The sequence below is a fragment of the Oncorhynchus clarkii genome, chromosome 2 (assembly GCF_045791955.1).
Source record: "Oncorhynchus clarkii lewisi isolate Uvic-CL-2024 chromosome 2, UVic_Ocla_1.0, whole genome shotgun sequence".
In the NCBI taxonomy this organism is placed as follows: Eukaryota; Metazoa; Chordata; class Actinopteri; order Salmoniformes; family Salmonidae; genus Oncorhynchus; species Oncorhynchus clarkii.
In genome coordinates, this window is record NC_092148.1 from 46,870,919 (window position 1) to 46,892,401 (window position 21,483).

Genomic DNA, 21,483 nt, shown 5'->3' on the forward strand with positions numbered 1-21,483 from the left:
ATTAAAACCCTCACTCCCTATAATTGCTTCCCGACTCTCAGCGCACTCGTTCCATATATAGTCGAATTTAACAGTTGATCTTTTACATTGAAGTAGATCTACCGTGCCGTTGGAAACTATTCAGACCACTTGACCTTTTCCACATTTTGTTACGTTACAGCCTTATTGTAAAATGTATTAAATTGTTTTTTCCCTTTCATCAATCTACACACAATACCCCATAATGACAAAGCAAAAAGCAGGTTTTTAGAATCTTTTTAAAATGTTTAAATATAAAAAAAATAAAATGAACTACCACATAAGTATTCAGACCCTTTACAAAGTTCTTTGTTGAAGCACCTTTGGTAGTGATTACAGCTTTGAGTCTTCTTGGGTATGACACTACAAGCTTGGCACGCCTATATTTGGGGAGTTTCTCCCACTCTTCTCTGCAGATCCTCTCAAGCTCTGTCAGGCTGGATTGGGGAGCGTCGCTGCACAGCAATTTACAGGTCTCTCCAGAGATGTTAGATCGGGCTCAAGTACGGACTCTGGCTAGGCCACTCAAGGACAATCAGAGACTTGTCCCGAAGCCACTTCTGTGTTTTCCTGACTGTGTACTTAGGGTTACTGTCCTGTTGGAAGGGGAACTTTCACCCCAGTCTAAGGTCCTGAGTGCTCTGGAGCAGGTTTTCATCAAGAATCTTTGCTCCGTTCATCTTTGCCTTGATCCTAACTAGTCTTCCAGTCCCTGCCACTGAAAAACATCCCCACAGCATAATTCTGCCACCACCATGCTTCACCGTAGGGATGGTGCAAGGTTTCCTCCAGATGTGACGCTTAGCATTCAGGCCAAATAGTTCAATCTTGGCTTCATCAGACCAGATAATCTTGTTTCTCATGGTCTGTGAGTCTTTAGGTGCCTTTTGCCAAACTCGCTGTCATGTGCCTTACTGAGGAGTGGCTTCCATCTGGCCACTCTACTATAAAGGCCTGATTGGTGGAGTGCTTCAGAGATGGTTGTGCTTCTGGAAGGTTCTCCCATCTCCACAGAGGAACTCTAGAGCTCATTCAGAGTGACCATCAGGTTCTTGGTCTCCTCCCTGACCAAGGCCCTTTTCTCCCCCAATTGCTCAGTTTGGCCAGGCGGCCAGCTCTAGGACGAGTCTTGGTGGTTCCAAACTTCTTCCATTTAAAAATGATGGAGGCCACTGTGTTCTTGGGGACCTTCAATGCTGTATAAATGTTTTTGTACCCTTCCCCAGATCTGTGCCTCGACACAATCCTGTCTCAGAGCTCTACGGACAATTCCTTCGAACTCATGGCTTGCTTTTTGCTCTGACATGCACTGCCAACTGTGGGACCTTATATAGACAGGTGTAGGCCTTTCCAAATCATGTGCAATCAATTAAATTTACCACAGGTGGACTCTAATCCAGTTGTAGAAACATCTCAAGCATGATGAATGGAAACAGAATGCACCTGAGCTCAATTTCGAGTTTCATAGCAAAGGTTCTGAATACTTATGTAAATAAGGTATTTTTTTATTTTATTTTTTATATATTTGCAAACATTTCTAAAAAAACTGTTTTTGTTTTATCATTATGGGGTAAGTTTCTAGGAATACAAATATTTAATACATTTTAGAATAAGGCTGTAACTTAACAAAATGGGGAAAAAGTCAAGGGGTTTGAATACTTTCTGAAGGCACTGTATGTATGCTACTGTAAGTACTGAAATTGTTATTGTTTTTTACAATGTTTCAGAATTCGCAGGTCCATAACATTTCAGGTCCATAATATTTAGATTGGGGGGAAAGTCGATGCAATAGATTGTTGAATTCAAACGTTCCGCTGAAGGTACACAACAATTTGCCTTTGTTTTCTCTTACAGAAACTGGCACAGTCCTTTGCCAAATACAGTATAAATTTCTGCAAAAGATTATAAGATTCTGCCAACACAGTAAATAGACTGGTAGCTAATGTAAAATATTTGATAGTATGCGTAAGTTACAGTAGCCTATTGCTGCGTGATAACAGTACAACATCATTGCCTGTTGAATCTTAGAGCCTAATCCAAAGCAGGGTATAGAAACCCAATAACAAACAAAGTATTTTGCATAAAAGTGTAGCATTTAGCCTACTTTTAAATTGTTTTAGAATATACAATCAATATTGCAGAATATGTGGACAGGCACTCGCTGTATGAGCAGCATGCACGTTTCATTTGAAATATACAAAGTGCACAAAACATTGCAACTGAAGGAAGGTGTTGGTAATGTTTTGTACACTCAGTGTACATAAACTCAGCAAAAAAAGAAACAGCACTTTTTCAGGACCCTATATTTCAAAGATAATTCGTAAAAATCCAAATAACTTCACAGATCTCCATTGTAAAGGGTTTAAACACTGTTTCTCATGCTTTTTCACCTTTATTTAATCAGTTGAGAACAAGTTCTCATTTACAACTGCGACCTGGCCAAGATGAAGCAAAGCAGTGCGACAAAAACATCAACACAGAGTTACACATAAACAAACGTACAGCCAATAACACAAAAGAAAAGAAAGATACAAAACTCTATGTACAGTGTGTGCAAATGTAGAAGGTAGAAGGTAGAAAGTAGTGAGGTAAGGCAGTAAATAGGCCATATAGTAGAAATACTGGGGTGCAAAAGAGCAAGAGGGTAAGTAATAATATGGGGATGAGGTAGTGGGGCTTTACCTAGCAAAGACTTATAGATGACCTGGAGCCAGTGGGTTTGATGACGGATATGTAATGAGGGCCAGCCGACGAGAGCATACAGGTCGCAGTGGTGGGTAGTATATGGGGCTTTAGTGATAAAACGGATGGCACTGTGATAGACTACATCCAGTTTGCTGAGCAGAGTGTTGTGGCTATTTTGTAAATGACATCGCCGAAGTCAAGGATCGGTAGGATAGTCAGAGGGTATGTTTGGCGGCATGAGTGAAGGAGGCTTTTTTTGCGAAATAGGAAGCCGATTCTAGATTTCATTTTGGATTGGAGATGCTTAATGTGAGTCTGGAAGTAGTGTTTCAGTCTAACCAGACACCTAGGTATTTGTAGTTGTCCACATATTCTAGGTCAGAACCGTCCAGAGTAGTGATGCAGGTCGGGCGGGAGGGTGCGGGCAGCAATCGGTTGAAGAGCATGCACTTAGTTTTACTAGCATTTAAAAGCAGTTGAAGGCCACGGAAGGAGTTTTGTATGGCGTTGAAGCTCGTTTGGAGATTTGTTAGCACAGTGTCCAAAGAAGGGCCAGATGTATACAGAATGGTGTCGTCTGCGTAGAGGTGGATCAGTGAATCACCAGTAGCAAGAGCGACACCATTGATACATACAGAGAAACGAGTTGGCCCGAGAATTGAACCCTGTGGCACCTCCATAGAGATTGCCAGAGGTCCGGACAACAGGCCCTCCAATATGACACACTAGTTGGTAAACCAGGCGAGGCCGTCATTTGAGAAGCCAAGGCTATTGAGTCTGCCGATGAGAATGCAGTGATTGACAGAGTCGAAAGCCTTGGCCAGGCCGATGAAGACGGCTGCACAGTACTGTCTTTTATCGATGGCAGTTATGATATCGTTTAGGACCTTGAGCGTGGCTGAGGTGCACCCATGACCAGCTCGGAAACCAGATTGCGTAGTGGAGAAGGTACGGTGGGATTCAAAATGGTCGGTGATCTGTTTATTAACTTGGCTTTTGAAGATTTTAGAATGGTAGGGCAGGGTGGACATAGGTCTATAACAGTTTGGGTCTAGTGTGTCTCCCCCTTTGAAAAGGGGGATGACCGCGGCAGCTTTCCAATCTTTGGGGATCTCAGACGATACGAAAGAGAGGTTGAACAGGCTAGTAATAAACTTTTTGGATTAGTGCTACAGGAAGTACATTTCTGTTTGAAAAAGCTAGCCTTAGCTTTCCTGACTGACTGAGTATATTGGTTCCTGACTTCCATGAAAAGTTCTATATCGCGGGGGCTATTCGATGCTAATGCAGAACGCCACAGGATGTTTTTGTGCTGGTCAAGGGCAGGTCAAGTCTGGGGTGAACCAAGGGCTATATCTGTTCTTAGTTCTACATTTTTTAAATGGGGCATGCTTAATGAAGATGGAGAGGAAAGCACTTTTGAAGAGCAACCAGGCATCCTTTACTGACGGGATGAGGTCAATATCCTTCCAGGATACCCGGGCCAGGTCGATTAGAAAGGCCTGCTTGCTGAAGTGTTTTAGTTTGACAGTGATGAGGGGTGGTTGTTTGAACATGGACCCATTACGTACACAGGCAATGAGGCAGTGATCACTGAGATCCTGGTTGAAGACAGCAGAGGTGTATTTAGAGGGCAAGTTGGTCTAGATGATATCTTCAAGGGAGCCCATGGTTACAGATTTGGGGTTTTTCACTTCGTAGGCTCCTTGATTATTTTTTGTGAGATTGTCAGCATCTAGCTTAGATCGTAGCATGGCTCGGGTGTTAAGCATATCCCAGTTTAGGTTACCTAACAGTACGAACTCTGAAGATAGATGGGGGCGATCAATTCACATATGGTGTCCAGGGCACAGCTGGGGGCTGAAGGGGGTCTGTAACAAGCGGCAACAGTGAGAGACTTGTTTCTGGAAAGGTGGATTTTTAAAAGTAGAAGCTAGAAAGGGTTGGGCACAGACCTGGATAGAATAACAGAACTCTGCAGGCTATCTCTGCAGTTGATTGCAACCCAGTCCCCTTTGGCAATTCTATCTTGTCAGAATTTGTTATAGTCAGGGATGGAAATTTCAGGATTTTTGGTGACCTTCGTAAGCCAGAATTCAGACACGGCTAGGACATCTGTGTTGGCGGAGTGTGCTAAAGCAGTGAATAAAACAAAGATATGGAGGAGGCTTCTAATGTTAACATGCATGAAATCAATGCTTTTACGGTTACAGATGTCAACAAATGAGAGCACCTGGGGAATGGGAGTGGTGCTGGGGGCTGCAGGGCCTGGATTCACCTCTACATCACCAGAGGAACAGAGGAGGAGTAGGATAAGAGTACGGCTAAAGGATAAAATTACTGGTTATCTAGTACGTTCGGACAGAGAGTAAAAGGAGCAGGTTTCTGGGTGCGGAAGAATAGATTCAAGACATAATGTACAGACAAGGGTATGGTAGGATGTGAGTACAGTGGAGGTAAGCCTAGGCATTGAGTGACGATGAGAGAGGTTTTGTCTCTAGAGGCACCAATTTAGCCAGGTGTGGTCACCGCATGTGTGGGGGTGGAACATAAGGGCTATGGCATATTGAGCAGGGCTGGAGGCTCTACAGTGAAATAAGACAAAAAATGACTAACCAAAACAGCAATAGACAAGGCATATTGACTTCAATGTGGAAAATAGTATGAATAAAGAAAAACCTTGGAATGAGTAGATGTGTCCGAACTTTGAGTGGTACTATATTGTGGCGTACAGCAGGTCAGCCACCAGGGGGAGACTCGTCGAGGCCTGGTGGCAGACGGAGTCTACATCACGAGGCGATGGCTCCCTCTGCTGGACGTGCCAGGTCTCGACGGGGCTGGTGGGTAAATCAAGGGCTGATTGCTCACCAGCTTGTAGAGTCCCATAAAGCTGCCAGAAGGGCAGCACACAAAGGTTATCATCAAATGTATTTATATAGCCCTTCGTACATCAGCTGATATCTCAAAGTTCTGTACAGAAACCCAGCTTAAAACCCCAAACAGCAAGCAATGCAGGTATAGAAGCACAGTGGCTAGGAAAAACTCCCTAGAAAGGCCAAAACCTAGGAAGAAACCTAGAGAGGAACCAGGCTATGTGGGGTGGCCAGTCCTCTTCTGGCTGTGCCTGGTGGAGATTATAACAGAACATGGCCAAGATGTTCAAATGTTCATAAATGACCAGCATGGTCAAATAATAATAATCACAGGCAGAACAGTTGAAACTGGAGCAGCAGCACGGCCAGGTGGACTGGGGACAGCAAGGAGTCATCATGTCAGGTAGTCCTGAGGCATGGTCCTAGGGCTCAGGTCCTCTGAGAGAGAGAAAGAAAGAGAGAATTAGAGAGAGCATACTTAAATTCACACAGGACACCGGATAGGACAGGAGAAGTACTCCAGATATAACAAACTGACCCTAGCCCCCCGACACATAAACTACTGCAGCATAAATACTGGAGGCTGAGACAGGAGGGGTCAGGAGACACAAAGGAAGGGACTGGGGGAAGAAAGGAGACTTCCGTATAGTTGGAGACGGTGCCCGAGCTAAAAGGAAGGAGTTCAGTTTTTGTGCATGACAGGATACAGCAATACCCAGAAGACGGTATCCAGGAGAGGGTATCATGGGGGAAACCTATCCTTTAATTTTGATTGATTATTTAAATAAACACCATTGAAACCGAGCTAATCCTACTCTGTCTGTGTCTGATCTGTGTAAACGTCTTGACAAAACCCCCTGGTCTCCCACTATATATATATATATATATATATATATATATATATATATATATATATATATATATATATATATATATATTATATTATAGAAACTGCCATGGCCTAATTCAAATAGTTTCACATTTTACAGCAAATAAATGATGTTATTGTCACCATAAAAGGTGAATGTTGGGCGTTTTTTTCAAACTGAGTTTTAATGCTCGTTCATGTGCACAGTTTTACAACAGGTCTGATTTATAACACAAACATGTATATATGGCAAGTTTATAAATCTCAATATTTGTGTACATGCGCCGACTTTTCAGAAATGGCGCACACAGAAATCTACGCAACTGTTATGAGTCCCCAGACCTTATGTTGTCGACTGTAGTCTTACGTAGCTCCAATGTTGGGGATAACCTAGTCTACTTGGTGACGGTGTGTCACAGAGAATAGAGGGGAGATAGCGGGTAGTGTGCCTTTAAGAGGTGCCCTGACCGCCGCACTAAATCTCCATCATTGTGTTCCAAAGAAGCTGCTGAAATGTCTGCTAGCTCCGCTTTCAATGATGAAAAAGGGGGCTCCTCGAATGTCGGGGAGCCCGAATATGGCCACGACCCGGCCAGCGGAGGGATTTTCTCCTCCGACTACAAAAGGTAGGTGCAAAAACCCGTCGCCGCTTGCGTTTGTCGCGGTTATGTTTAATGTTGTCATATTGAAATATCATGGGCAGTTTATGGGGGAGGTGCGAGGTGGATGCAATTTCCTGCCTGTCAAGATGGAGAGGAAGCGGCGCTTGAACGGGCTTTATAGGCTTGTGGACGTTAGAATAAACAATGTCTCCAACGTAGTTAACTTCGATTGAAAAATATGTGTTTGAACAGTCATAGTTGTGTATTTTCTTGAGTCCTAGATGATTTGCTTGGGAAAACTGCCGTATGCTGCTACCAACGACAAGGCCATCAGGGCTGAAGCTCTGAATCTTACAGTGATTTGGTGTTGGGCCAATTTAAATTGGACTAGGCCGCAGAAGCGATATGCATATTCTGTTAGAGTGGGTTTATTTATTGACAGATTGCTATCACATAGCGTAATTGTTCAGTATTCTATCTAGGCTATATACTACATTTTAAATTCTTAATCTGAGTTGAACGCGAATCGGGCTGACCACTCACTTGTGTGTAGCATAGCCTATTCGTCCAAAACGCTGTCCCATTAGAAATCAGTTTACAGTGCCTAGTCAACCAAACATGATAGGAGGGGGAAATATGCGATAGATTGTTGCTGGAAATTGATACTACAAATTAAACTAGGCATAATAATCTTCATAATAGTCTACGTAAGGAGCGTTCGTTTTCTATATATTTGCAGAACCGCGGACCGGACAGCTCCGTGGTGCTGAAGAGGACGGTGTGTGTGTAGAGCGAAGTGGCTTGTGTTCACAGAATGCTGCTCTCCAGAAAGGTCTTTCAAGTGGCCTTGTCTGTATAGTCTACTCTTGAAGGGCAATTAGGGAACTGTGATGAATATAATTTCCATTTTTGGCCACTTGGCAAAAGGTTAAGAAAGCGAAGGCAAACTAAGACAATTAATAGGCTGCTATCAACCGATATTCACTGCTATATTACACTAATAAAATGTTATTTGATTAACAAAAAATGAATATCTGAGATATAAAGTTTGCCATTTAAATAATTCAGTTGATTTACTGTGCTGTCTGAATCTGATGTTTGACCCTACACAATGCTCCGTTGAGTCTAATCATTGCAGGTCTAGACAGTGCTATTCAATTGTACTGTATTATTTATCAGTATTGTTGTATTCATGTTATTTGAGATTGATGAGGGAGTAGGGGGAGACGCTGATGCTGCTATTGAACTTGCTATTGAAACTAGTTTGTAGCTTAGTGTGTGGGTCGAGTGTATTCTCTTGGATCCTGGATCTATGGATCTATTTGATTTGATTTGGTTGAAGAGTGCAGGGCAAAGGAAAGGGCAGTCTGCCTACCTGTCACTTCTGCTCTTATCTGCAGTTCATTGATTGCTGCAGGCATCAACCCCAACCTGCTCTAAGTGCAATGCAATAAAGTGCATTGGAGAAAAGGAGCACTGGTAACACTATTAAAATGCCCAAGTCTGGGTAGACACTTATACTGTATAAGTCTCTTGTGTCACTGTTTGGTTCAGGGTACCAAGAGTACTGTATAAGTAATACTTTATAGCCTAAATGGCCTTCCAAATACTGTATTTTTTTTTGACACGGCAAGAGGGCCGGTCTATGGTTCCAGTGAGAAAGCTAGAGTAAAATATGCAGGTCAGGACAGGTCATCCCAGCTACCTTTGCTTGAGCTGTCAATTTTACATTGATGCTTTCTTCATAAAATAGGAAGCATTGATGTCACAACGGCTTGTGTTATTTGATATGTGCCTGCATGGCTACATTGGAAGGACCACAAACTATTTTTCATGTAAAATAAGATAACCTCATAAAGGTCTAACTTTTGCATTTGTGCTTTGTAGGTGTTTGTTTCATTGGTCACACCTTTAAAACAGGTATAACAACAAATTATAAAGGCTTCATAGTCTCCACAATCACAACATAATGGTTAACTAATCATTCATAAGCAAAGTTATAGTACTACATAGAGGGTGTTATGAAAGGTCATTAAGCCACATTTGGTGCTTTTGCAAAAATGTGGCAACGTTTATACATTTATCGGGTAATCCCATTTTTATACTTAAAGGGATAGTTCACCCAAATTACAAAATTACACACTGGTTTCCTTACCCTTTAAGCAGCATAAGGACAAGATATGACAAGATTTCATTCTTTGGTTTAGTTTTCATGGCACCGTTTCCATATGCTAACGTTTTAGCATTTGTGACAAAAAAGTCCCATTCAAATTATAGGACCAATATTAGCATTTTTTGCGCATAACGTCCACGAGTATTTAAAATTGATTGTGAAGCTCAACAAAGTCACTTATAGATGATTTGAAGATGATGTGTGAAAATTGCTAATATCGGTCCCATGACTTGAATGGTATTTGTGCCACAAATGCTAAAACGTCAGTATGTGTAGGGCTGTTACGGTAACCGTATTACCGCCACACCGGCGGTCACAAGTTGTGACGGCAGTCAAATTCCACGTAACCATTTAGTCATGGTAATTAGGATTCTCCAAGCTCTGATGCTGCTGATGATCATTAGTAGGCTACCAAACTTGCTAACTGCCTGGTACTCAGCACTCTATTGTCCCTCTAATCACTCTGTCATCAATGCAAATGTATTCAAAAATCTAATCAAACACTCCATGAAGGCCCATGAGCTCATGTTGCGCAACATTTCAATAGGCTAAGAAATTGCGTGAGAAAACAGAGTGATGTTCTCTATTAAAAAGAGGAGGATCCCATCAGTTTCTAGGCCTACTAAATTTATTTCTCAACCTTCCTAATATTAAGCACATTGCTTCTCTTTACAACAGGAGTATAGTCTACCTGGCTGGCATGATAATGAACCATGGGAAAAGCATACTTAATTCGCTATTTAAGTGCATAGATGACATGTATTTTTCCCCCTGCCCCTGGTCCATTCTAAATTCAAACAAATTTCACACATATATTATTTAGTATATGTAAAGACAAAATATTAAATCAAGAATAGTCTGATGGGTGACAATATTAGCCTATCACTTGTGAATTATATATTATCACGTGTGAATGATGCCCAGCTTGTGTGCAGTAAGGCAAGAAACAGCACATGCCTTTTTTTTGCGACCTTTTTCAAAGAATAGTCACACACCTCATGTAGCCAAGCCCATAGGCCTGATAAGGTTTGTATCACAACTAAAGTGGCCAAACAACTTTTAAAAATTAAGCACATTAATCAGATTTACAATGAGTGTAGGGCTTAACTGGCATGCATACTATAAAAATGCACCTTTTTAATGAAAGCATTACATGCATATTTGTATTGGAGTTGACTTTTGAGAATGGTGTTTTTTACCGCTAATTTACAGTATTTTCGAACATATGCGCTTTACTGCGCTTATAATGTGAAGAAATAGCCTAATAGTTTATCAACATTTTAAGCTAAATGTTCTGATCTGTTGTGTCAGCCACATTGCTTGAAAACTTTTTTTTGATGGTAGTGGTTGTATTAATTTGGAATCTATCACATCCCAGACTATGCTTGGAACATTTATTCCTCACACAGAATAGAATAGGTTAACTTTTATACTATGGGGGGATAGTAGATTGACATAGGCTACTGCCTTTGCTGTTCATTAGGCCTACTCATTTTGTTGACTGACGAAAAGTACAGGTGGGCAGTTCTTCCAATATCTTCAAAATGCACCTCAGAATTGGATAAGGGTGATCACAGTTGTGTCCCCAATGTGTCTGTCTTCACTTGTAGCCTGTGACAAAGACCCGATCACAGGGAACTGTGGGGGGGGATCTTGGATGGTTGGTGGCCTGGTGGTGGGTGGCCTGGCAGTTGGGAGCTTGGGCCGGTGGCCGATAGGTTGCTGGTTCGGGTCCCCGTTTTGACTTGATGGAAGATCTGTCGACGTGCCCTTGGGCGGGGCGCTTAACCCTGGTTGGGCCTGTGGGTCGCTCTGGATGGGAGTCTGTTAGATGACTGATTGCAATGTAAATGTTGAGTGGCTTCACTACAGGTTGATTGTATGTTTTAGTATTCAATATATCTATTTTTAAGTCCCGATGGAGAAAATATCCTTTCTATTTTATTCAGCTATGTTCAGTTGTATTCTTCATACTATAAAATAGTATAAAAGAATGCCATGGAATTCTAAGCAAATATTGTCTGCTAAATGAACTAGTGTAGCCTACAGCCAGCCGTATGGCATAACCAGATCAGGACCTAACATAGGATAACTCAGAGTATGCTATTCTGTTCTTCTGAAATAGACTACATTTTCTTCATATCATGTTTCTTTAGACCTGTCTAAAATAAATAATGTATTTATTGTGGTGGTGTGGGATATATTACATGGATTTATTAGACTTTTTAAAATGTAGATGTTTCAAAGTTCTGCATCAGTGGCTTGTAGACTATGCGTGGAAGTGATGAGATGCTAAATGTATTTATGTTAGTTAACGTTTGATTACCTACCGTGAGACCGGCAGTTATTTGCTTGACAATCACCGTCTGACAAAATCTCATCACCGCCACATCCCTAAGTATGTGGTTAACCACGCCAGGGAAACTAAGAGACAATTTCTGCTTTTTTCAACAACAAAAAATTCATAGGGGCCGTATGGATGGTGTGACGCAATTGCGGATCCTCCGGAGGCATGCAGAGGCCAATTGAGTTTCGTGCTGCATCACCTTGCGCCGCCCAAATTTTGTAACAAATGCATAGGGCTCTGTATAGCTCCGCATTGACATGATTGGTTGATGGGAGGTGGGGGCGGGAGGTCCTGTATATCCACAAACTTACTTCCTTGACTACTTCCTTCACAACAGTGTTGCTCTGCTCGGTGAAGAGCAAGAAGTATGATTGCCTTCTACCGTATCCCCGTAAATGCTGCACGGCCAATGCAGACGTCGGATTGACCATGCAGCTCCTTTTAACCAAAGCATGGATTGCTGTCGTACCTTGTCAATAGACCGCTTATAGGGTAAGGAAACCAATATGTAATTTTGTCATTTGGGTGAACTATCCCTGTAAACATATTTAATGTTGTGATAAAAAATGTATCATGCACCTGATATTTAATTGAATACATTTTAAAATGAATTTTACAATATCCTTTGGAGACAGACTGTGTTATATACTATGGGCCCGATTCAGATTTACGCCTTTCCTACACACTTCTCAGAAGTTGATGTTCAGACTTACCTTATGTAGGTGCATAACAGGCTTTGCAGGCCTGGTTCCCATGCGTGCCCTGAATAAATTGAATTCAACCGCTGAAAACCCTCCAACCAACAGATTTTCTCGTGAAGTTCATTCAAAATGGTTTTCAGTAAATTTGTCTAAAGCCATCCCTTTAAATTTGGTGTACCTTTTTTAATGAGCATTTTCTCGACAGACTCCATGGAATATATGGAGAACAGTTCAGAATATTAGGGATCAATGAAATAAAGCCACGTAGGCCTAAATATACACATATTCTTCTCATTTTCAGCACTAATTGGTATCAGAACTCAGGATAAGACCCAGATGCAGACAGCTAGAGTCACAGATGTTTATTGACCCGAACAGGGGGCAGGCAAAAGACAGGTCAAAGACAGGCAGAGGTCTGTAATCCAGGGTAGAGTCTATAAGGTGCAGGCTCGGGGTCAGGCCGAATGGTCAAAACCGGGGAATCTAGGAAATAGAACTTGAGAAGACAGGGAGACGGGAAAACACGTTGGTAAGACCTGACAAGACAAGACAAACTGGCAACAGACAAACAGAGAACACATGTACACTGGGGATAATGAGGAAGATGGGTGACAGCACGAAGACAGGTGAAACAGTTCAGGGTGTGACTAATTGGTATATTTAAAAATACTCTGATCTTGTATATCATTTAGGATTAGGAAAGTAGTTATGAATAATAAAAAAAAAAATTATGGCGACACTTTCAGCAATAAGTTTACTATATATACATAAGTATGTGGTCACACCTTCAAAGTAGTAGATCTGGCTTTCAGCCACACCCGTTAATGACAGGTGTATAAAAATCGAGCACATGGCCATGCAATCTCCATAGACAAACATTGCATGTAGCGCTCACTGACTTTCAATGTGGCATCGTCATAGGATGCCACCTTTCCAACAAGTCAGTTCGTCAAATTTCTGCCCTGCTAGAGCTGCCCCGGTCAACTGTAAGTGCTGTTCTTGTGAAATGGAAACATCTAGGAGCATCAACGGCTCAGCCGCAAAGTGGTAGACCACACAAGTTCACAGAATGGGACAGTCGAGTGCTGAGGCGCATAGCACATAAAAAATCATCTGTCCTCGATTGCAACACTCACTATCGAGTTCCAAACTGCCTCTGGGAGCAATGTCAGCACAATAACTATTCATCGGGAGCTTAATGAAATGGGTTTCCATGGCCGAACAGCCGCACACAAGCCTAGCATCACCATGCGAAATGGCAAGCATCGGCTGGAATGGTGTGAAGCTCGCCGCCATTGGCCTCTGGAGTAGTGGAATCGCATTCTCTGGGGTGAGGGAGGTGGTCAGGGAGGTGACCAAGGACCCGATGGTCACTCTGACAGAGCTCCAGAGTTCCTCTATGGAGATGGGAGATCCTTTCAGAATGACAACCATCTCTGCAGCACTCCACCAATCAGACCGTTATGGTAGAGTGGCCAGACGGAAGCCACTCATCAGTAAAAGGCACATGACAGCCCGTTTGGAGTTAGAGGACTAGAGGACTCAAACCATGAGAAACCAGATTGTCTGGTCTGGTGAAACCAAGATTGAACTCTTTGGCCTGAATGCCAAGCGTCACATCTGGAGGAAACCTGGCACCATCCTTACAGTGAAGCATGGTGGTGGCAGCATCATGCTGTGGGGATGTTTTTCAGCGGCAGGGACTGGGAGACTAGTCAGGAATGAGGGAAAGATGAAAGGAGCAAAGTACAGAGAGATCCTTGATGAAAACCTGCTCCATAGGGCTCAGGACCTCAGACTGGGGCGAAGGTTCACCTTCCAACAGGACAACGACCCTAAGCACACAGCCAAGACAATGCAGGAGTGGCTTCGGGACAAGTGTCTGAATGTCCTTCAATGACCCAGCCAGAGCCCAGACTTGAGCCCGATCTAACATCTCTGGAGAGACCTGAAAATAGCTGTGCAGCGACGCTCCCCACAACCATCCTGACAGAGCTGGATAGGATCTGCAGAAAAGAATGGGAGAAACTCCCCAAATACAGGTGTGCCAAGCTTGTAGTGTCATTCCCAATAAGATTCGAGGCTGTAATCGCTGCCAAAGGTGCTTCAACAAAAGTACTTTGTAAAGGGTCTGAATACTTACATGAATGTAATATTTCAGTTTTTCTAAAATACTGTTTTTGCTTTGTCATTATGGGGTATTGTGTGTAGATTGATGAGGGGATTTTTTTTTTGAATAAGGCTGTAACCTAACAAAATGTGGAAAAAGTCAAGGGGTCTGAATACTTTCAGAAGGCACTGTATGTGGGTATACCCGACTCTGGCTACCGATTAGTGGAACAATTTGATATGATCAAAATTGTAAAAAAAAACAAATACAGTGGAAAGTCCGGTAATATAATTAAAGCATTCTAGAAATCATAAATCTATTAGGTAGGTTTGGCACTATATACTGTTATTTGCGCATGTCAACAGAAGCCTATAGAGTGAGTCTCTTTCATCCTTGCAAATTATAAAGGCCAGCATTTAATAAACTTCACTGTGGAAATGGTGATAAGCTATGTATGCTTCAGTTTGCTGCCATTATGACTTGTTTAACATTTATCTCCAGCGATCACAAGATAAAATAGATTTAGAGATTTAAAAAAAAAAAAATTATGTTTACAATCCCCTTATCCAAACGGCTTACTCATCTTATCAATCGCTCTGATCAATTTGTAAATTACATTTCATGGAGAATGGTTTTATTTCTATCTGGGAAAATTACATTTGATGGTTTTCCACTTGGAACCAACAGGTTGCTTGACCTTATTCATCGCTTTATCGACACATAAAGGTGGTGGAATTATTAGGGAATTAAGTCTAGGTTGTAATACGACGTATCTGTAGACACACCTCGCCACGTTCATTTCTTTGGTCTCCACCCCAAACAAATAGCAGGCGAATAAGCATGCCATTCCCATGCTTAGTCTAAGGTCAGCAGATGCGTCGAGATGAAAAAAGTCCATAAAAAAGGGAATTATGTTCCATTTCCGCACGCATAACTCTGGTCAGGTATTCCCCCCTATGAGCATAGCTTCCAGCTCCCGCCCATTAGGCCTTCATTAAAGGACGCCATCCCTTTGACCCGAAGTGCTACACTTCAGCATGAATGCATGGTGCTCTAAGTCCCCAGCTGAAGCAGATTGTCCTTGTCATTCTGTTATTAAAAACGTCGTAAAACGTCGTTATTAATTTACTCTTTTATGATTCTCCATGGGACTAGTCTGTGGTATTTATTGTATTTGCTGCACTCCAGGGGTGTGTCCCACATGTAACCCTATTCCCTATGGGCCCTGGTCAAAGGTAGTGCACGATATAGTGAGTAAAGTGCCATTTGGGATGCACTCCAGGTAGGGGCTATATTTAGGTGCCTGTGAAATGAATGCATTAAATATGCAAAATGGGAGGCGTGTGTGTGTGTGTGTGTGTGTTGCTGAAGCCAAGAGCAAAGATGCTATCACCTTGTGTGATTAAAAAAAGTTCATTTCCTGGCCATGTAGAGGTTCTGGTCTGGTATGTTGGTATATTTGATGATCCTAGTCTAGATATCTGATTCACAGCACTAGAAGTGTAGCCTTTATATGTGTCTGGGGAGCCGTGTAGTCTAGTGACTGGCCTACTGTATGTAGTGACTAAGCTAGAAATGAATCATGTTTTATTACACATTCACACCTTTGTTTGAACACCTTTCATGTTTTTCCTTCGACATCTTTTGAAAGATTTTCACTCAGAAACATTCTGTGTTAATTACAACCACTAATTGGCGAGGAATCATTCAAATTGCTTTTACGTTAAATAGGTCAGCTCACTTTTGACGGAGGTATGAGTTTTTAAGCAACTTTTTTTTGACTGACAGATCATACATCACCATTTGAAGGTAGGCTTACCAAACAGGAGTTCCACTTACTCTCCTTTGGTGGAATAGAACAGAGGCTGTTTGGAGATCCGTTTGGAGATTGCCATGATGTATTCACAGTGAAACGATTGCCATAACTGTGATCCCAGAGTTCATTTGCAAGCAAGCTCCACGTTTTTTTTAACCATGACATCATGGTCTAAAATACTCAACTGTCTATTGGGATAAACAATTGGCATAAAAATGGTCTTGTAATAAACTTTTTTCACATATGACATATTTTGGTCTTCTTTAGGCTTTAGTGGATGAGTAATGGCAAACCAAACTAGCCTCCATTTACATGAAAGCACCCCTTTCAAAAGCAATTGTGAAATACTCAATGCACAAACCCTCAATACCCCTTATTATACCATCAATATACTATACGTTGACATATTTGCAGTGACATACTAACCTGCAATTGTTGACATAATCACAAAAGTCAATGTTATTGACAATAGACAACCTTCGATTAAAGTGTACTGAAGCATTTACCCCAGCAGATGGTGCTCACAGTTAAGTCACTGTGTTGAAGGCTTTTTCACTGTATTGCTATTTATTCCATGGCAGGATGGCCTTGAGTGAGTTCAATGGGTACACACAGTCTGTGTCAGAGAACCTCCCCCCCCCCCCCCCCAACCAGCTAGGCACGCCAAGTTTCTGACTTATAATTTTTTTTAAATATTACATGGATTTTGCTGGCCATGTTTGCAACCCTAGTGAGACAGAGTGCAACCTGTGATAAAACTATGAAAATCACAAATAATCCAATTTTAGATCAACTACTTGATTTAAGCTAATTGAATGTTTCACACTTTGAAAGAGTGAAGGTGAATTTAGTGAATTGGGATATCAAGTGTAAATTCACAATTTTCAAAACAATATAATTATTCTTGGCCACTTAATTAATAGCTAGGTTTCCATCCAATTGGCTACAGATTTTAATGCAAATATTCTCAAATCTGCAAAAAGAAAAGATGCGCATTTTCCATTCAGTGCGTGATGATGTACTGCACACAACATTTTTCATGTACCGAATAAAAATCTAAAGTTAAATGTGTTTCCATCGCTTTTTCAACTCTACCGTAGTTTTGCTACAAAAACTGTTGCATTAAATAGCAAATGTGCCTACTCTGGTCTTGGCCAGTGTAGCCAACTTAGTGACTTTGTCGCTATATTTAGCGAGTATTCAGACCCCTCTAGCGACAAATTTTTAAAAAATCGACTAGTGACAAATCTAGCGACTTTTTCTGGTGTTATTGGAGACTTTTGGAGACTCTGATGTGAAAGCACATATTGTTCTTACTCTACTCTTACCCCCCCCCCCCCCTAAACTGTACACCCAAAATACAGAAAGGAGTGGGAATCAAACCATGAAATCAGAGGCATACAGGCAGTATGCCTGTATTGTAAGGCTGATTTCTATGCCAAACGTAATGATGTAAAAAAAAAAAAACACATGACAACTCAAAAACATACTCAAAAGCCAAAGCTTTATATAACAGTTCCACCCAAAACAAGCTGCCATTTATGGTTAAAAAAGTTGACTGCAAAAAAGGCTGAGGCCACCATGGCATTAGCTATCGCACTATTCCATGCTGGGATGTGATCACATTGGAGAAGCATGTAGAGCTGCTTTCTCCCCTGCTGCTACCCACTTCAAAATGCACAGGACAAAGTGCACAGAAATGATTAATGGTGTACTAGCAACATACTTTCTGAAAACGTTGGTCGCAGATGTGGGTGACCAGCGTTTCAGCCTCCTCCTCGATGAGTCCACGGATGTAAGTGTTTCTAAGTACCTGGGGGTACTTTAGTGACACCAAGCAGACAATTGTATCAACATTTCTGGGGCTTGTTGAGTTGGAGGGAGGAGATGCCAAATCTATAGCCCGTGCTGTTGTGGCTTTCCTCGAGAAGTGTTGTCTTAAAAAAAGAGAAACTCCTGGGGATAGGGACTAACAATGCCTCTGTTATGATGGGGATTAACAATGGAGTCCATAAAGTGCTGAAGGAAGAAGGAGTTTGGCCTCAAATATCTGGTTCTTATTCGCTGTGTTGTGCCACTCTCTGCAGCTTGCTCATTTGTAGTTCTAAACATATTTAGGGTGTTTTTTACTTCACTTTTTGTCTCTCCTACGACGTTATTCCTCTCCTACAGCGTCCATCACAATCGCATGCATACTTATTTTCCACCATAATTTGCAAATAAATTCATTAAAAATCCTACAATGTGATTTTCAGGATTTTTTTTCTCATTTTGTCTGTCATAGTTGAAGTGTACCTACGATGAAAATTACAGGCCTCTCATCTTTTTAAGTGGGAGAACTTGCACAATTGGTGGCTGACTAAATACTTTTTTTGCCCCACTGTAACTAATTTTACCGACACAAAAAATATCCCACACTGTGGAAACGAACAAATGATCTGTCGGCATTTATACAAATGTACAGTAACATCCTGTTTCCATCACAGCTGTTGTGATTTTTTTTCATATGGTATGATTTTACTCAAATAAAAAATGTGGATGGAAAGATGGTTATTGTATCAAAGCTTTACAGTATATACCATGTATTCAGCAGAAATGTTTGCTTAGCTGTGCAATCTTATGTTCTAAGCAGAGATTTTATTTTGCAGCAATGTAATTTTAAAAAATGATCCCGTCTTCTTCATAGCTCCACAGCTGAACTTCTAAAAATCTGGAGGGAGAGCTGGAATGGCATACATACACAATCCATGTCTCAATTATTTTAAGGCTTAAAAATCCTTCTTTAACCTGTCTCCTCCCCTTCATCTACACTGATTGAAGTGGATTTAACAAGTGACATCAATAAGGGATCATACTGTAGCTTTTACCTGTATTTATCTGGTCAGTCTGTCATGGAAAGAGCAGGTGTTCCTAATCTTTTGTACATTCAGTTTATTTTTTATGGTATCATACATAATGGGAAAGATATCTAGCTCAGGCCTTTCAAATGAGAGATTGATTTAGTGGCAGTGGCACGTATATTGTCTACCATAGAAAATGGGCTTTTACAGGACATGGAGAACAAACTACCAGTGCATGGACATTCTAAAAGTTTAACCCTTAGCCTATCCTATATTGCAGGTCAAGTTGAGACAACACACAGAGAATATACTACTATCGTCCATCTTTAAATCCCGTTTTAGAATGTCATAGCAGCAGCAACAATTACTACAGAGCTTGAACAAACTGGTTTGTGCACGAGATATTTCTTAAAGTTGGACCCTAAACCTTGCTTATATGACATGTCTAGATGAGACAACAACACACACAATATACCTCCATCGTACAGCTTTAAATCCAGTTTTATATTGTCATAGTGGCCACTCGACAGCTAGTTTTTATCTGATGTGCAATTACCCAGCATGTTTGCATTGTTCTGTTGTATCCCAGGTGCACAGGGCGGCTGGTCTCTGTATAAACATGGCAGAGGAAATGCTGTTGCCTTGGAAACCTGCCCGAGTCACCACCACATTCCATCTTGCTCAGGGCATTTTTCTCTGCCATGTCATCGCAAACGTGACAGATTGATGCCATTTGTGGATCTGTTTGGCTCTTTCACAAATTGTCCATTTGAATCCTTACATTCTGCATTGAATGAATTAGGATGAAGTGGGGTTACAATCAATGTTCCCTCTAAAGCACAGCTCTCCTGGACTGCCAAGCAGAAGAAATATTAGCACGCGCAGAGAAGCACGAGATTGAATTTCACTCATCTTTTCCCTTTACTTTGGGAATTGTGATCGAATCAACGCAATATTAGCCACTTTCAATGCAACATAACAAAACAAAATGAACTACGCAAGACTTAGTATGCAAAACTAACAATACAGGAGATTTTGTTGTAGGCAGAACACATCAGAGTATGATGGCACGACTCAGGCATGTACTCTGCACAGACCGGTGCGCCATAACCAATCAGAGATGTAGTAGGCCTATATGAAAATCGACCATTGCCATTTATGGATCTGTGCCATTCACTTTAAACTGGACTGTTTTTACAGCATCAGCAGTTGTGGGTAGATGCGCTTGTTTTGAGATCAAAGTGAGTTACATGTAGCGAGGTGTCCACATTTGTACATTTGTTCATATCCTTTGCTAGTTAGTAAGTTATTAGCCCAGTTATAGATCATTTGTAGTCAGCAATGGGGGAGTGATTGCTTCCTTCTAGACATCTTTGAAGAGCGAGTAAGGTAAAGTGCTTGCTTTTGTCTCATTTTGTTGTATTTTGAGACACTCTGGTAGGCCTACATTATGACCAAATAGCCATAGTAGCTTACTTGACCATTGTTAAAACTAACTTAAAGCGGGTACAGCCTCAGTGTTAACATTAAACGCGTTGTGCCGGAAGATGCACAGAATGTTTGAGTTTTCTCTCAGCAGACCTGCCATTTTCTCAGTGATGATAAAAAAAAAATATAGCGAACATTGGTTCCAATATAACATTTTGAGTTGAGATGTAGGATGAAGTGACGTTCGTGGAGAAAAAGCATTGAGACCTTGGAGAGGATTGCTTTTTCAATGTGCCATTCACACAGCTGGGAGATGGATGTAGCAGATGAACGAATGTTCATGTTTCTGCGCAAACATTCTCCATGTTGTCATGTAAGCCCAAGACAAACCACTAACCGCTTACACACAGTAAAGTCAAGATGTTCCTCCTCGTTATTTTGGGTAGGTTATTTGAATAGGTTGTTGTCTTGGTGGCGTAATCTACTAGCCCAGTCCCAGATCTGTTTTGTGCCAAAACAACTATAGTATATGCAGCTCTGTGACCAGGCTAGTAATCTCTACAAGTTTTGCCTTCCTTTCATTTGTCAAAATCGATAACTTCATTATCTATTGAAATCTAATTTACAGTACCACCCTGCTGAGCAATACGCCAGTCCACTAGTATCATCCTCTGTTAGCATGATGCTAAACATCAGAAGATTCTCTAGTCACGGAGGCCTACTGTACGTCACTACGTAATGTGTTCTTCTATTAGCAATGAGTCATCGACTAACAGGCAGGAGAAGGAAGAGAATACATGTCTTGTTAAGCCTGCGTTGGTTGAGGCGTGGTTGTGAAGCTAAGTCCGGTTAAGTCCATTGTATTCTCTGTGGAGGAACCATAGACTGTATACAAGGATAATGGAAGAGAGCAGGTTTTAAGGTTTGTGGGATTTGAGGTCTCAACCTGTCAACAGCACCATTCTCACCCCAGCGAACTACTCCCCCGGAGTAAGATCTCAACAGTAGTCTACAGTGCCTTC

At 41.5% G+C, this 21,483-nt stretch overlaps 1 protein-coding gene across 6 annotated transcripts in view; it reads left to right on the plus strand.

The window, feature by feature from the left end:
• The first annotated feature begins 6,797 nt into the window (after positions 1–6,797).
• The window catches only part of LOC139368457 (AP-3 complex subunit beta-2), an 89,509-nt gene continuing 74,823 nt past the window's right edge, over positions 6,798–21,483 (plus strand). For 3 of the 6 annotated variants that reach the window (XM_071107416.1, XM_071107435.1, XM_071107445.1), the window contains exon 1: positions 6,798–7,070. In XM_071107416.1, the coding sequence (XP_070963517.1) occupies positions 6,958–7,070 (113 nt within the window). In that variant the 5' untranslated portion in view covers positions 6,798–6,957. The remainder of the gene's footprint in view (positions 7,071–21,483) is intronic. The other 3 variants (XM_071107425.1, XM_071107455.1, XM_071107406.1) reach the window with 2 other exon arrangements.